The sequence below is a fragment of the Ylistrum balloti genome, unplaced genomic scaffold (genome assembly GCF_031769215.1).
Source record: "Ylistrum balloti isolate Yb309-2 unplaced genomic scaffold, AGI_CSIRO_Ybal_v1 Utg369892, whole genome shotgun sequence".
Lineage (NCBI taxonomy): Eukaryota > Metazoa > Mollusca > Bivalvia > Pectinida > Pectinidae > Ylistrum > Ylistrum balloti.
In genome coordinates this window covers 185162-199645 of record NW_026782024.1, presented here as the reverse complement: position 1 = coordinate 199645, position 14484 = coordinate 185162, and the positions used below count along the sequence as shown (strand labels likewise).

The 14484-nt window shown below is 33.0% G+C and overlaps 2 protein-coding genes across 2 annotated transcripts; one reads left to right on the top strand and one right to left on the bottom strand.

Annotated features, from left to right (window-relative positions):
- The first annotated feature begins 68 nt into the window (after positions 1-68).
- Positions 69-9973, top strand: LOC132546464 (uncharacterized). Its single transcript, XM_060210180.1, has 6 exons — positions 69-113; positions 1622-1842; positions 2462-2578; positions 3411-3512; positions 3818-3907; positions 5219-9973. Exons 2-6 carry the CDS (start codon positions 1635-1637, stop codon positions 5716-5718), a joined length of 1017 nt encoding a protein of 338 aa, XP_060066163.1. The 5' UTR covers positions 69-113; positions 1622-1634; the 3' UTR covers positions 5719-9973.
- A 538-nt stretch (positions 9974-10511) lies between these two features.
- Positions 10512-14421, bottom strand: LOC132546471 (acyl-coenzyme A diphosphatase NUDT19-like). Its single transcript, XM_060210189.1, has 3 exons — positions 13660-14421; positions 12923-13130; positions 10512-12234 (listed from the first exon to the last, which is right to left on the bottom strand). The coding sequence occupies exons 1-3, from the start codon at positions 14386-14388 to the stop codon at positions 12020-12022; spliced, it is 1152 nt and encodes a 383-aa protein (XP_060066172.1). The 5' UTR covers positions 14389-14421; the 3' UTR covers positions 10512-12019.
- Positions 14422-14484: the final 63 nt, after the last annotated feature.

The following is a 14484-nucleotide window of genomic DNA, read 5'->3' as shown; positions in this document are numbered from 1 at the left end:
GGATGTTAGCTTATTTCCGGTAAAACTTCCGGTAGGGGAGGTCACTTTGAGATGTATTTGTATTGTAGATGGCAGAAGACCATAGATGAGTGCTGATTTCATCATTGTTATAAGTACTGAGGTTTTAATTATTGATATTGAAATATTTTAGAGAAGTTTGAGATAAAACGGTTATAAATTTGTTTAAACAACTTGATTTCATCGCTAATAAGTCAATGAAGTATAGCCTTTATGGAATTTGCGCAGTATATTTTCTTAGTTTCATTATGAAAAATGGTCAGAGTTAACTTTCATTTTTTCATATTATTTAGTTTGAACCATGCTCGCTATAACTAGAAATGCCCTTTTGATTTTGAGACTGATCAGAAAAAACAAAATAGCCAGCATGTGGCCTTCTTGGAAGTTTGTTATTGCTATTTCTTTAGAACTATTGAATGATTCTTTCTAAAAAAAATCATTTGTAAGTTCCTCTTTTTAGCCCTTTTTGTGTCCTTTCAATTTCGCCAATATCTGACAGATGGCCATCTATGATTTTGACAGATATGAACTTTATGAAAAGTCGTGGGCCAATCATTCTCAAATTTCCAAATGTTGGTTTCCTTTGGTCCATTGTACCTAACCCATCATCAGTTTCAGGACATGTAAAAAAAAATACAATTGGAGGCCATCTTCGATTTTGACAAGGAATGTTTGTTAAGACCTTTTATTCTGAAAGTACAAGATGGATCATCACCAATTTTAAAAATATCGCAATATTTTTAATTTCCCCATGATTCCTAGCCTAACAGTCCATTTGGCAACCGATGGCCATCTGGATGTTAACAGTTTCAGATTATTTTCACTCTTTCATGAAAGGACTTGGATGCATCATTCTGTAACTTTATATATTAAGAGCAAATAAAAAGAGAGAAAAAAGGGAAAAAGGATCCAATATATAAAGAAATAGTTATGATATGCAAATGTGGGCACTAAGGTCCCTCTGACTGCTTTTCACTTTATCTGAAATTCAGTTTTTGTGTGTCTTAAATGATTTGCAGGTAAATAACCTGGTAGTTAGAACCCTTTAGACTAGTGTTTCTCTGCTAAATATTTTTGATGAAAGTTGGTGTAATTTTAAGTTGTTGGAACAAATCACATACCTTTTTTATGTTAGATATTAAACAAATTTTTAAAATGTGACAAAATGAATATCCTGTCAGATTTTCTAACTTTGAAAAAATACCTTTAATTGATATCTCATATGATCAGCAACTGAAATAATAATTCATTAGACTGTTTTAAAAAAACTGAAGAAAATTACAATGATGACATTTATTTTTTAGTTAAAGTGATATTGGAAACATACCATTTTGAGCACTTTCACTGCAAACATTTTGAATGATCCTGATTCTACAAAATAGGGTGTACAACAACTGATTATGATATATAAAATATACACAAAACGGAAATCCAAAATTAACAAAGTAGAAAATATTGATAATTCATAAAAATGTAAGTAGTATCTCATTGCATGATTTGTTAAATAAAGGTCTATTTGACCTCGATACAAAATCAAACCAGATTACATAGAAATTGATGGTTCTAAAGTGAGAAGTTTTTGAAATTCTTCAAATTTGTACAGGAGAAATGACGAGATGGTGAACTGCTCCATTTGCTTAGATGCCATCAAGACGCCAACATGCTGTATTCCATGTGGGCATGTGTTCTGTCACATGTGTATAGGACGGTGGCAGCGACAGCATGCCTATAATGGTACAACAAGAGACTGTCCACAGTGTCGACGTCAGATAGAACACTCCCAGATTATTAGATTTGACACCTCGGAGGAAGTCAACGAAATAGGTATCATTATTTTTTTGTAATTTTGAACATGTGATAAAAAGTAGGACTCGTGTATGTAGTATAACACTGATTTGACAGGAGTCAAAACATATAAATTTATCATATATTCAAGTCTATATAGTGTTCTCAAAAGTTCAGGTACACAACAGGGTGTTTGGTATTTACAGGGCAGAACATGATATTTTAAAATTGTACATATCACTTGACAAGGTATGGTGAATCATACTAAAGTCTATAGGATCCTCAGAGGTCAGCTGACTTTCATGTTTGCCTATGGAATGATTTCTGACTGTAGGCCTTAATATATGGTAATGAAAAAACACTAAAAGAAGACCCATAATTTAATTCACTTTGAAAGTCACTGATTAACATACCAACACTGAAATTTTGAAGGTCAATAATTATGTCTATAGATCACTCAGACAGGTTATCAGACATCTCATTAGTGTTACAGAAGCTTGCATTTTATATTTTAGCTTATTGTAAAAGCTACATGTATACATGTATTAACAATACACATATATTGGAATAAATTATTTGAATTGATTACAAATTTTCATCAGAGTTTTAAGATTTGTTTATAAATCTGATTACATTTTATTTTTATGTATCTTTACAGAATACGATGATGCTGATGAAAATCCTTGGGATGAGTCTGATGTCGGAACAATCTTAAAATCCTTACAGAATATTTGGAAAAGAAGTCAAATAAGACAATTTCTAAAATCAGGACAAGGTAAACAACACAGTTTATAATTGATGATAATATTTCAGCTAAACATTGATATAGGATTCATCCTCATCCATCAGTCTGTCCATCAGTCTGCTCTACCTTTATTTCTTCACAACATCTCTAATCCTGTTGGCCATTTCCACTTATTCTCCATCCATGATTTCCTTAAAGAAAACACTTGCTTTGGATTGTTTTTCTTGTCAATAGGTCAAAGGTAAAGGTCATTACAAATTTCATACTGAAACAAGTTCTGTTGTGTCATTTTATCTCTGACTTTATCAATTGCTTCCTCACAGAAAGTATAGTTCTACTTACTTGAGATCACTTTTCAGGTCTGGAGATCAAAGGTCAAAAGTCAGTTTACTATAATAAGAAAATAGGTATTTGCACAATATTTCAAGTTCTGTTTGACCAATTCCTCTCAAACTACATTTTCTGTTTCCTTCAGAAGGAGCTTGCTTGGGATTGCTTTTCAGGTTTGCATTTTAGTAATAACCATGTTATTTAGGAGAACTTGAGTACAGTATTTTGTTGGAATGACATGCTTATCATGATAAGCATCCAACATCAGGTGGTCGGGTGGCATAGTGGTATTGCACTAGCCTTTCACCTACATGTAACTGTCCGGGTGTTGATTTTATGAAACTTGTGTTTTAACAGAGTACAGGTATAAGATATTATACCATCAAAAATATTGCCATAAAACTTTTAAGGTTAATGGTTTTGCATACAAGTGAATCATTGAAACAATGATGAGGGATTTGTGTTGTTAAGATTCTTGCATAACATGCACATGTACCTATATGTAGATAAAGGTAGAGTTTTATCATTACAGCCAGAATACTATCTTATGAGAGTGTGAGACATACGTGGTGCTGTGCCAAGGATGGCTGGAACATTGGAAAACAATTTGTTAGAGAAGTGCATGCTTCTGATGGTAAGATTTACTAATATTTAAGCTTATTGAAGCTTTTCGTTAACATCATGCAAAACTATTAAAAACTGATTTGTCATGAATTAAATTTTGCTTATTAATAAATGTAATAAAACTGAATATATTTTGATAAAAAGTCACTCATGTTTTGTCTTTATCCATACAGAATCTATTTGAAGTAATCTATATGGTATTACAACAAATAACTTAAATATAGCATCGATATATATATTAACGTTCATAACTAATAACTAAACTAGGTTTTGGTATTTTAGTAAACATATATATGTTTGTGTGTGTTGTTTTAGGTTTGGAGAACAAACTAAACGTAGTAAAGTTTCGTCTGCATCAAGGCTTCAGTCATTGTAGACAAAGAATAATACAACATCAATATACTGGTAAGGTTATCGTTTAGTCATAAATCTATTGGCAATTTACACCTCAGTGTTTTAAGTATAGCATTAATGAACCATCAAGATATTGGGCTATCAAGACCAAAAAGAAATCTTTCGAACATTTCTTTTCTTAAATAATTGTACTTCTGGTTTTTTTTCAAAGTTAAAAACTTTTTATGTACATTTTATTATGTCACCTAACAGGTCATTGTCACCTATATAGTGATTGTTTTTGTCTGTCCTCTTCTGTCAAACTTTTTCATGTGATCATGATAACTGGATTAAATTTGAAGGGATTGTGATTAAACTTTGTATGCAGTCATTAATCATAAGATCATTGATGAGCTTGACAAAGGGACCAATTTAATTGTAAATTTATGTCCCTTTGCAATTTTATTACAATGAACCATGTGAACACCATAACTTGAGGCAATATGAACCAGTTTTGATGAATTTCAGTAAGATCATAGATGAGTTTGACAATGGAACTGGTTCGATCATACCTAACTTACTCTTTTGCAGTTTTATGACCATTGGATCTTGTGATCAAGACACAAAATGCTACGATCATAAATTAGAGTTATGGGCCTTTGCATTATTATAACCATTGGACCATATGTACAGGATAACTTGAGTCAATATGAACTGATTTTGATGAAACTTGGTATAAAGCCTTGAACAAGGGATCAACTACAACATACAGAATTATGGTCCTTTGCAATTTCATTACCATTTGACCAAAGGAATAAGATATCTTCAGTCAGTTTAAACTGATTTTGATGAAACTTGGTATAAAGACTGAGATAAGGGATCAATTTGATGGCAATTTGCACCATGTGGACATGATAACTTGAGTTAATATGAACTGATTTTGATTAAACCTGGTATAAAACCTTAGACAAGTGATCAATTTGATGGCAACTTCAAGAGTTCTGGCCAAAGGTGAACTGAACTTGTGAATTATATGGTCAACAGCCCCAAGGGAACTAAGTGGCAGAGCCAAAAGGGGTCATATGGAGCCAAATCTCAACAAGATGATTTCTATGACATATGTTACAAGAATAACAGTAGGATGCATAGAACTCAGATGACCATATTAAGGCCCTTGGTTCTCTTGCATATGTGATAGGAAACACAATGACAAAAATATGTATAATCTTATGTAAAGTCAGAAAACTTTAGAAACAAATATCATAGACATAAATATAAGTATGTAAGGCATTATGCATTGCTTTGGAAATAACCTTCCTTTATGTTTTTTTATATTGTATTTTCACTTTGATTTAAGGTTGTTTTCAATTAATTATTCAACAGAGTCTCTGAAGAGGAAATGGGAAGGACTATCAGAGGACTGGAAACATGTACTAGCTATTTCCTTGGCTGTTCTGGTAGTACTTCTAATGGTGGACGTCCAACATAAAGATGGCTTTATACAATCTGTGATTTTTCCAGTGTTTCAAACGTTTTTCTTCATCTTTCATGAACTGCTAGCGTGCTTGACTTACATTGTCTTCCGTCCCTTGTATTGCTCATTTCTCTGTACTGTGGAAGTAGCATCTACTATAGCAGACATCACAGTGGAAACCTTGGTATCTATTGTACAAATGACTGTGGCATTAGTCTTTTTACCCTTTACTATGGCCGTGGGTTTGATACAGGTTGTCACGGTAACAGTTGGGACGATACTACGGACAGTTATACCTCTGTTTATTCTGTTATACTTTATCAGCCCCTCCGTCCAGCACCATTGTAGAGCCATCTTGGCCAGGCTCCAACACCAAAATCAAGATCAAAACCAAGCAGAGAACAACTGATGTGAAGAGATGAAGAAAATATGGACAGAGATTTTTATGATTATACAAGTGCCACATCCATGGAATGTAAAGTTAATCCTGTGGTATGCATCCCTCCGTAGAATAGCTATGCCTTATAGATATAGTTTCTTCCACAGGATGAGAAATGCTTTAAAATGGTAGGTACTAGGTAGAGTACCTTTTTATGCTCCCCCACCATTGAGTCCCTTGCCCCAGTACTTTCCTGTCCTATCATGTTTATTACCTTATCATAGTAAGGTGATCGTCGGTCAATGTTAAAGGGTCCCATTATACATGGGAGTGAGGACATTTATGTCAGACACTTGTTTAAATCAAATGTGATTTCAGTATTACTTAGATGTGACATACTTTACTTGATTTATTCACAGCATCCATGTAGGAGGCAACATTTGTCAATCACTTAGATCATCAGGTAATTGATATAAAAATTATGTCAGCTTTTTTGCAAAGTTGGATCTTTGTAAATCTTCACTTCGTAATGTCATTACTAAGGCTAGCTGATATTTAGTCATATTATGATATTTTGGATATTAAGTTATTCGTGAATTGAAACATGTATTAGTATATTGAAAATTTGTAAGTACATGTGTATACTATCAAAAACTAAAATTGTGTACTGATATATCAGTACATTGATGTACTTTGTTTTTATCAAAACTTCAAACTCTTTCAATGATTTTTTACTTGGACTAATATGAAAGATCTTTTCGATAATGTGTTGTAGTAGTAAACCTAGGTTGTCTTATATTTTCAATTACATTTTTTTTCTCCTCAGTGTGTTTACACAAAATACACCCTTATACTGCTAGCCTGACATTTGATTTCAACAGACCATGATATTAATTTATTTTTTTGTCATATGTATACATATGATACAGAAGGTGAAGCCAACTTTATATCCTTGATTGTTACTTACTGACAAGATAATGCCCATCCTATTCATAGCAGTATTTCCTTTGAAATTCTGTCAAATAAATAACACTTCATTATGCTCCCTTAAGTTGTCGTCTATCAGGATTTTGTCCAGAACATTTCACAAAAACTATAAGAGGTATCAACATGAAACCTTTATAGGTAGATAGATCTCGATTAGGAAAGTGCAGTGTACAAGAACCATAACTCTCTTGTACATAATTTAGAAGTCATTGGTCTTTTTTTCATACTTAAGTTTTGTCAAAACTAGCTGTTTTGGAACTAACATTTATTCGGGGAGCAGCCATCGGTTCTTTGATTCTCTTGTTTTCAAATTTAACCGTTTGAATGTGGTGGTTAAGAAAAGCTAGATACATGAATTGTATTTAATAGTTTACACAATCCAATTATATCAGGTAAAAATGTTCATGCTGGTTATCATGTGCTTGTTTATATCTTTGATGAAGTTATATTATTGGTTCATAGATCATATCTTTCAACACTCCATATCAGATCGACAGGACATATCCCAACTCAACTCATATTTAATGGGTTTGTAGTTTCTCTCATTGTCAAATCTGTTTGAAGTTTGCAAGTTACATATCCAGTCTGTACATGCAGTTCTCATCCTGGCTCAATCCATATTCAGATCCAGATCATAGCCGGACTCAATCCAAACTAGGTGGCAGGTCATACTGTGGCCTAATCCAAATCAAGGCTGGTTACATCCTGACCCAATCCATATCTGGATATTATGTAATGTCCTGGCCCAGTCCATATTTGGGCAGCAGGTTATATCCTGGCATAATCCATATCAACATGGCAGGTCATATCCTGGACCAATCCATCTCTGATTAACAACAGTTCTTTCTGCTGCTCCTATATGAACTCAATTCATATCTCTATTCTACAGATAAAATGTGGGCCCAATCTACATGTTTGCCCTTTTTGTCATACATACCAATCCACATTAAGTCAGCTCATGATGAAGTGACTTGATCCATATCTGACTTGCTGCTCATATCATAACCTGATCTATGTCTGGCCTGCATGTCATAATCTAGCCTGATTCATATTTAGCTTACTGTTTTCATGACCAACTCCATATCTGACCTGCATGTCATATCTCTGCAGTGTCTAAATTTATCCTTAATTCATGTTGTCAAATATCTGATCTCAGGTCATATTTTGACTTGATTCATATCTGGTCAGTAGTTCATATCAAAATTTAAGTTAAAGGCTATATCCCTACCAAAGTCTTATGCAGGTTATCTTATTTAATCTATAGTCATATATCGTGTCACCTACAACTGTCAGATTCAGGAATGTTGCTACATTTTTATGTAAATGATAAGAAATTTATGGCTTTTATGACAAAACTAACATAGCTAGCAGCCATTACATAGACTGCCAGTAAATGCATGCTTTTAATGAAAAATTTTGTTAGCTATTGTTGCTTTGATATAAAAAAAATCTGAAAGTGTAGATAGAGATATTCTCAGGTATTTTGTTGGTACTGGTATTTATGTTGTTTTTGTATGTATAGTAACCTCTTGTGTATTACCTGCTGCAAAAAATAAGTTATATCACCCACAAGAACAGTTGTGAGGTAGTAACACCCCAGGTATACCATTTTTAACTTTATACCCAGTCGCACATTAAATACTTCATTTCATGACAGGTCATGGCATAAATCCTGATTATATATCTTGCCACTAAATGGACAGTATCAATATCAATATTTGTCAATGTTTTAAAACTTTTTTAAAGACTGCATGCAATACACAAGAAATTACAGTATGTTTAAAAGTATGTAGTTTGCAGTTTGGAGGTTGCTTCTTTTAAATTTTTCATAATTGAAATTGCATATGCATATCAGAAATTTTTATTATGCAAGTTAGATATTTTTATTTTAAAGGTGTCAATAATATGTAATGATTATATTCTGCAATTAACAATGTGTCAATTTGTGTATACATGTATCTGCTTTTTACATTAATTGTATGGATTAAAGAGGTTTTAACATCGGATGATTTTAATGGAGTTTGTGTGAAATTCATGTGTTCTTTCAGCAGTGAATATACTAAGTCTTCTGTTAATGAATCCTTGTATAATATTTGAGTTTTTTCCCTTAGCGATATTTTGTTATGACCTGGTTAAGGTCAGTGAGATGAGTGGATAAATGTTTGTTTTTGAATTTCAATACTGATATATGATATATTACAAAATGTAACTGACAGATTTTTTAGGATCTCTGTTGACAGACAGATCTAGTCAAGATGGTTCTCAAGCTGTCACAGGTGCCTCAAGTTTAAGAACAGTGTTGGTGTACTTCTATCTGTAGTATTACCTCAGCAATGGTGACTAGGCAAAACTCATCTATATATTAATGTAAACAGTGTGATAATAGATTTTTATGAGATTTTGAACCACAGCTGTCAAAATTTAACTAAAACATTACTTCCCAATTTTTTCTTTTACCAAAATCAGAAAATATCTCAGCATTTAATCTAAATGATGTGTCATGGCATTAAGAATTACCTCTTCATAGTCTAAATTAGCTTCATTTAAAAAAAAAAAAGAGTGCTTACAGACAATGAAGGCTTGAAATCCTGAAAGACTTTTTATGTTACAATGAAGTTAAGGAGTAGTGGATATTTATTGACTTTGTTGTAAACAAAACTTTTTTTTCAATTGTACCAATGATAGATTTTAGGATTGCTTTAAGATACCATTGTAAGATTTTTAGTAAGTATGAGTTACGTTATGATGTGACATAGTGATGAAAGTGGAATGCAGCTTTTTAGGGACATGTACAGATATTTATAAAAATTGTAAAATGGTGGAAAAAGAATAAAATTCTTTGTTTCAGACATTTCTGTTATCTTCATTGCAAGAGAGAAAAAAAAGATTTCTTTGATAAATTTTAAATGGTAAAAATATTGTTTTATTTAGCATGCATGCTTAATGAGAAGTTTGTATTGAACAATAAAATTGCTGTTAATACATGTTGATAAGTAGCATGTAGTAACAATATTTGGAGTAGCTAAGAGAAACTGGAATCTTTATTGCTTATGTACAAATGTTGATGAAGGTATATGTTTTTTGCTCACCTGGCTTCTACCTGGTAATTAATTAAAGGTAGATAATGCATGACTTTTAATATATGTTGGTAACTTGGTGGATTTTCCCCATCTTGTAACATTATATGATGCAATTTTCTGTTTTTGAATGAAATAATAATGCACCAGGTATTATAATGATGCATGTGATATAGGTAATTTTTGCAGGAATTTTGAAATAAATAAACAAAATCAATCTCTTTATGTTGTCTTCTTCTTGCAGATATATCTGCAACTTGTATGCGACTTTCATGAGATATGTAACAGTGTGTACTCTATCACATATCACTATGTGCATGAGAGACATTACTGTTGTACACTTTATGGTAATATGCATTGCAAAGTTACAGTTAGACAATTCGGCGAATTACAGTACCCCAGAGACACTGCCTCCTCACCAAGTCGAATTCATACACAATTATGACGTTCCAGTGACTAGCAGTGAAGCAGTCAGAGCCCAGGCAATCTTCTTCTGTGGCATAGGTCAAAGGTCAAAATGTACATCAAAGGGACCTACTTTTAATATGCAACACCAAGGTGAACCCATGTTCAGAATACTAAGTTCCTGTGATTAGTTGTGTAGAAGATCAGGCCCAGACATTATTCCAAATGGATGAACTGACTTAACACACAAAACTGTAGTTCCTTCCAGTTCCAGGTAGGGGACAAATTATCAAAATAAATTCCATCACCAAATGGAACATTCAAATACAAATGCACTTTATCAACACCATCAAATGTTGGGTGAGCAGAATTTTTATTTTCTTAAATAAATCAAATGATGTAAACTGTACAACTGCATGGTTCCAAAATAATAAATCAGCAGATCAATACGTGTTTAAAAAGAGCATGAAATTACATTATCCATCTATATTCCCATCTGTGGAGTTCACATTAGTAACATTTCCATCATAACCACCTTTACATACAACACCCAAATTTACCCGGTAATATGATGGTCTTCACAGCAGAGGATTTATTAGGTTATTGATTAATGAATTTTACACAATAGTAGTAGCTCTATATCATTCCTGTATCACTTAAAAATAACTTAACCCAACTCCAAGTTGATTAATTCTGGGTTTGGATCTGTTAGTGAAATAAAATTCTCCATTTAATATCATTATATATCACAACCTTGACATGACAGCAAAAAATGTAACCTCACATTAATGCCTTATACTGTATACCAGGATATTTTCACTGCTGTTTAATTTTCACCCTTTACATCCATGGACAGGGAGGGCAAATTTAAAATGGGGAAAAAATTTGTTACACTTATTCAATCCTTTTAAGTAATCCTCAGAGCAAAATGATCAGAGTCAAATTTGTACAAGGGTGAAAACAACCTGGTATACAGTAAAACTTCACACTAATATATATATATATGTTTTTATATTGTTAATGCATTTTATAATTCACATTGATTGTCTATGACAGGAAGCTGGAGTAAAATGCTGATTATTCAATAATATCGGGAACAATACTGATTACATTAGAACAATTTGGGGCTCATTGACAGGCATTCAATCACTAGTGCAGAATTTTCAATACTTTTTCTGATATTTCACAAACTTACAAACAAAACATTGAGACCTAGGTATAATAACAATCTAATTAGAATAAGACAAGAAGTTCCACTTCCAACTCAGTACAATAACTATATTTGAAATCCAACAGTGACACACCCAATAATCATCTCTCTACCCTAGGACAACAGACTCTAGTAGTGTAGGAAAGAAGGATAGATGACACAATAAATATTGATTCCCCCTTCTTCAGGTGGGACCTGTAATATGCAAGAGTACCATGTAATGTCCCATGGGTACAGAGAGGAAATGTTATCAAGAATGTAACAATTGGATTTCAGATATGAGGTTTACCAAAATACCAGTACAATGTATTATATGTACATGTGTCTATTGTATGTTTAAACATAAACCATTAACTGTCTAAACACCTTATAAAATATGTACTTGTATCCACAACTCTTAGTGACATAGCCTTGGTTATACGTCTAGATAAACTGTAAATATAATTCCTAATGACCTTCACATCAAAACGATGGTGTCTGTATATCGATATAATTATACTGGTCAGTACCATATTTTGCTGATATTGGACTTTCCATTTAACAAATGCCCATTAATGCTATATCTTTTATACAAGACCCTTCAGGTCAAATGACTCTATATAAATACAAGAAGGTGTACATTCTACAGATACAACTTGATTGAGGTGTACTTTTATAGCTTAGACTCAGTCATACCAATGGATGAAAGATCTAACATTGGTATTTTGTGTCCATCTTTTGGTTCTACATTAACTTCAAATATTCCTTCATTCCTCTTAGATCTATTCCGTAATGGATATTTCTTCCTCATCTCCTCCATAGTGAAATCAAATGATAATATGGGATTTTTGCCTTCGAAATCAGGTTCTTTAGGGTACATCTCATCACCTGGAAATTAATAGTTCTTGTTAGCTAACAAAACTGCAATCAATCCATGACTAAACTTTTTTAATATTTTTGATATTCTTTATAAAAGGATCAGAATACTGAAAGAAGAAACATCATTTTGAATACAAGTAACCATTTGTGCAAATACAGTGAGTCTAAGATGGTTTCCTTATTTCAGTATAACATTTTGTTGGTAATGGAATGGATATTATTTGATGCAAAAGAATAAACAGAAATATCAGTGTTTTATGTAATGTAGCTACCAAAAATTGCATTGTGAAGCACTCATACCTTGTGTTTACTGAAAATTTTATCTAAAAATTTGAGACATAACAATTAGGTGTTTTTTGTTCATTTTATAAATACAGTAGGCCTAGATCTTAGTTCTTACATCCATTAATCATATCAAATTGTTCATCAATCCCAAAATAAAAAGGGCATAGGTAAAAAGGGAACCTTCATGTGAAATGCACTCAGTTCTCCTCAAGAAATAGAACATGTCATACAAATGTAACCAGAACTGATTATGAAGAGTCAACTGATATAAGGTGATGTGAAAGGTCCACCATTTGATGATGGTGAGCTAAAAGTTAACACACCTGAATCAAAAACAGATCAATCTCACTTATTTCATTTATCATTCCAATCCACAGTCCATTTGAATCTTCAATAACATCACATAATTTACCTGGATAGAGGACTACAAGTCCATCACTACAGAAACATGGAACAGGAAAATATCTCTCCACTCTACTACATGTCATAGATCTTGTCCATGCAAAGTGGTTCAGTTTGTCAGCATCAGTGAAGTTGAGCATTCGGCAGAGTTCATACACTTGTGGTGGAGCAAGTCCTCCTTCAAAACGATTATTCATGAATACATCTGGAGAGGACCACTGTGAAACCAAAAATCAATATGGAGTGCAATTAGTATTGTTGGTTTCTTGATATAGATAGATATTATTCATTTCTTTAAGAAATGGGGGTAATATTTTTCTTTTTAATTTAGGCTGTGACATCAGTTTGTATGTGTGTCATTCATGGTCAATAAGTATGACGGATGCATGTAATAATAGTTTGCATATAAATTTACCTTAAAAAAATGGTACTTTTTCACAAATTTTTACCAAAACAAAATTATATTTTCCTTTGGCCCTCAACTTTTTGGGACATTTTCAAGGGACTTCCTTACCCTGTTTAGTTTAAGTCATGATTACTTTTCTTTACACATCTAACCTGTTTATAAAAAAAGTAACAAACAAAAAAACAAACCAAAAAAATATGTTATAGTTTTTGAGCATGTAACAGGAAACTTTAATAAGTTTTCTGCCTTGTACAGTCAGAAGTTATTTCTGCTGAGTTATGCTAATCTCCATTGAACTATAACTATCTGAATATGATAAACTCTCATATGAATTACAATACCTCTGCATGCACAGTTTCTGTATCATCTTGAATAGCTGGCGGCATATGATCCATGACACACAAGTAAAATGAAGTGTCAAACCTTCTTTTTGCTCGACCTTCATCAGAACGCATTATGACAGGGGTCAACCAATTAGACCATTCATTGAGTGACCAGACATCGGGAACTACCTGCAATTCCTGGCACATTATCAAGAATTCTGTGGCATCTTTATTCACCCTCTTTCGCCAAGATTGAATGACAGATTCAGAGAGACTACTTATGTTGCCATAGATAGGACCTGTTTCTAAACTATTGCTCTTTGTCAAATCTACATTGTTTCTCACTAAAAGGACTCCAGATTCTTCAAATGTTTCGCGTATAGCACAAATCCGAAAGGCAAGCTCACTGGGAATGTGTTCAAATTCTGCATTGCGTCGTCTGCTAAACATGTAAGGGCCTGTGCCTCCTCGTTTCAAAAACTCAAACAAACTATCTATTTGACAGCCTCTGAAAACATCTATCCATTCTTTAGAAAAGTCAACATCTTGGGCTACACCTCCCGGGAAAACGTACAGCTTAGGCATGAACTTGCTTTTGCTGCTTCTTTTCAACATCAATATATCATAATCATACGTTTTTGTTGTAGACTTTTCTATCCGGTTGCCGATACCAGTAATCGTTTGGGCTCTTTTTGCAACTAAAATCAATGTAGCAGCTTCTCTCCAGTGTTTAAGAATAGCTGCCATATTTCAAAGCGTAAAGGCAAAATAAAAACTTTCAGGAAAACAGAAACGGACTTTGTTATCTGCACGCTACCATATTGAAAGTTGATCCGAGTCTCT

Excerpts from the sequence above, each read along its gene's own strand:
- LOC132546471 (XM_060210189.1), bottom strand. The coding sequence starts at position 14,388 with ATGGCAGCTATTCTTAAACACTGGAGAGAAGCTGCTACATTGATTTTA. Across the intron at positions 13,131-13,659 it reads CAGAAACTGTGCATGCAGAG|TGGTCCTCTCCAGATGTATT; the intron begins GTATTGTAATTC and ends TTGGTTTCACAG. Across the intron at positions 12,235-12,922 it reads ACTTGTAGTCCTCTATCCAG|GTGATGAGATGTACCCTAAA; the intron begins GTAAATTATGTG and ends ATTAATTTCCAG.
- LOC132546464 (XM_060210180.1), top strand. The coding sequence starts at position 1,635 with ATGGTGAACTGCTCCATTTGCTTAGATGCCATCAAGACGCCAACATGC. Across the intron at positions 2,579-3,410 it reads ATTTCTAAAATCAGGACAAG|CCAGAATACTATCTTATGAG; the intron begins GTAAACAACACA and ends TTATCATTACAG. Across the intron at positions 3,513-3,817 it reads AGAAGTGCATGCTTCTGATG|GTTTGGAGAACAAACTAAAC; the intron begins GTAAGATTTACT and ends GTGTTGTTTTAG.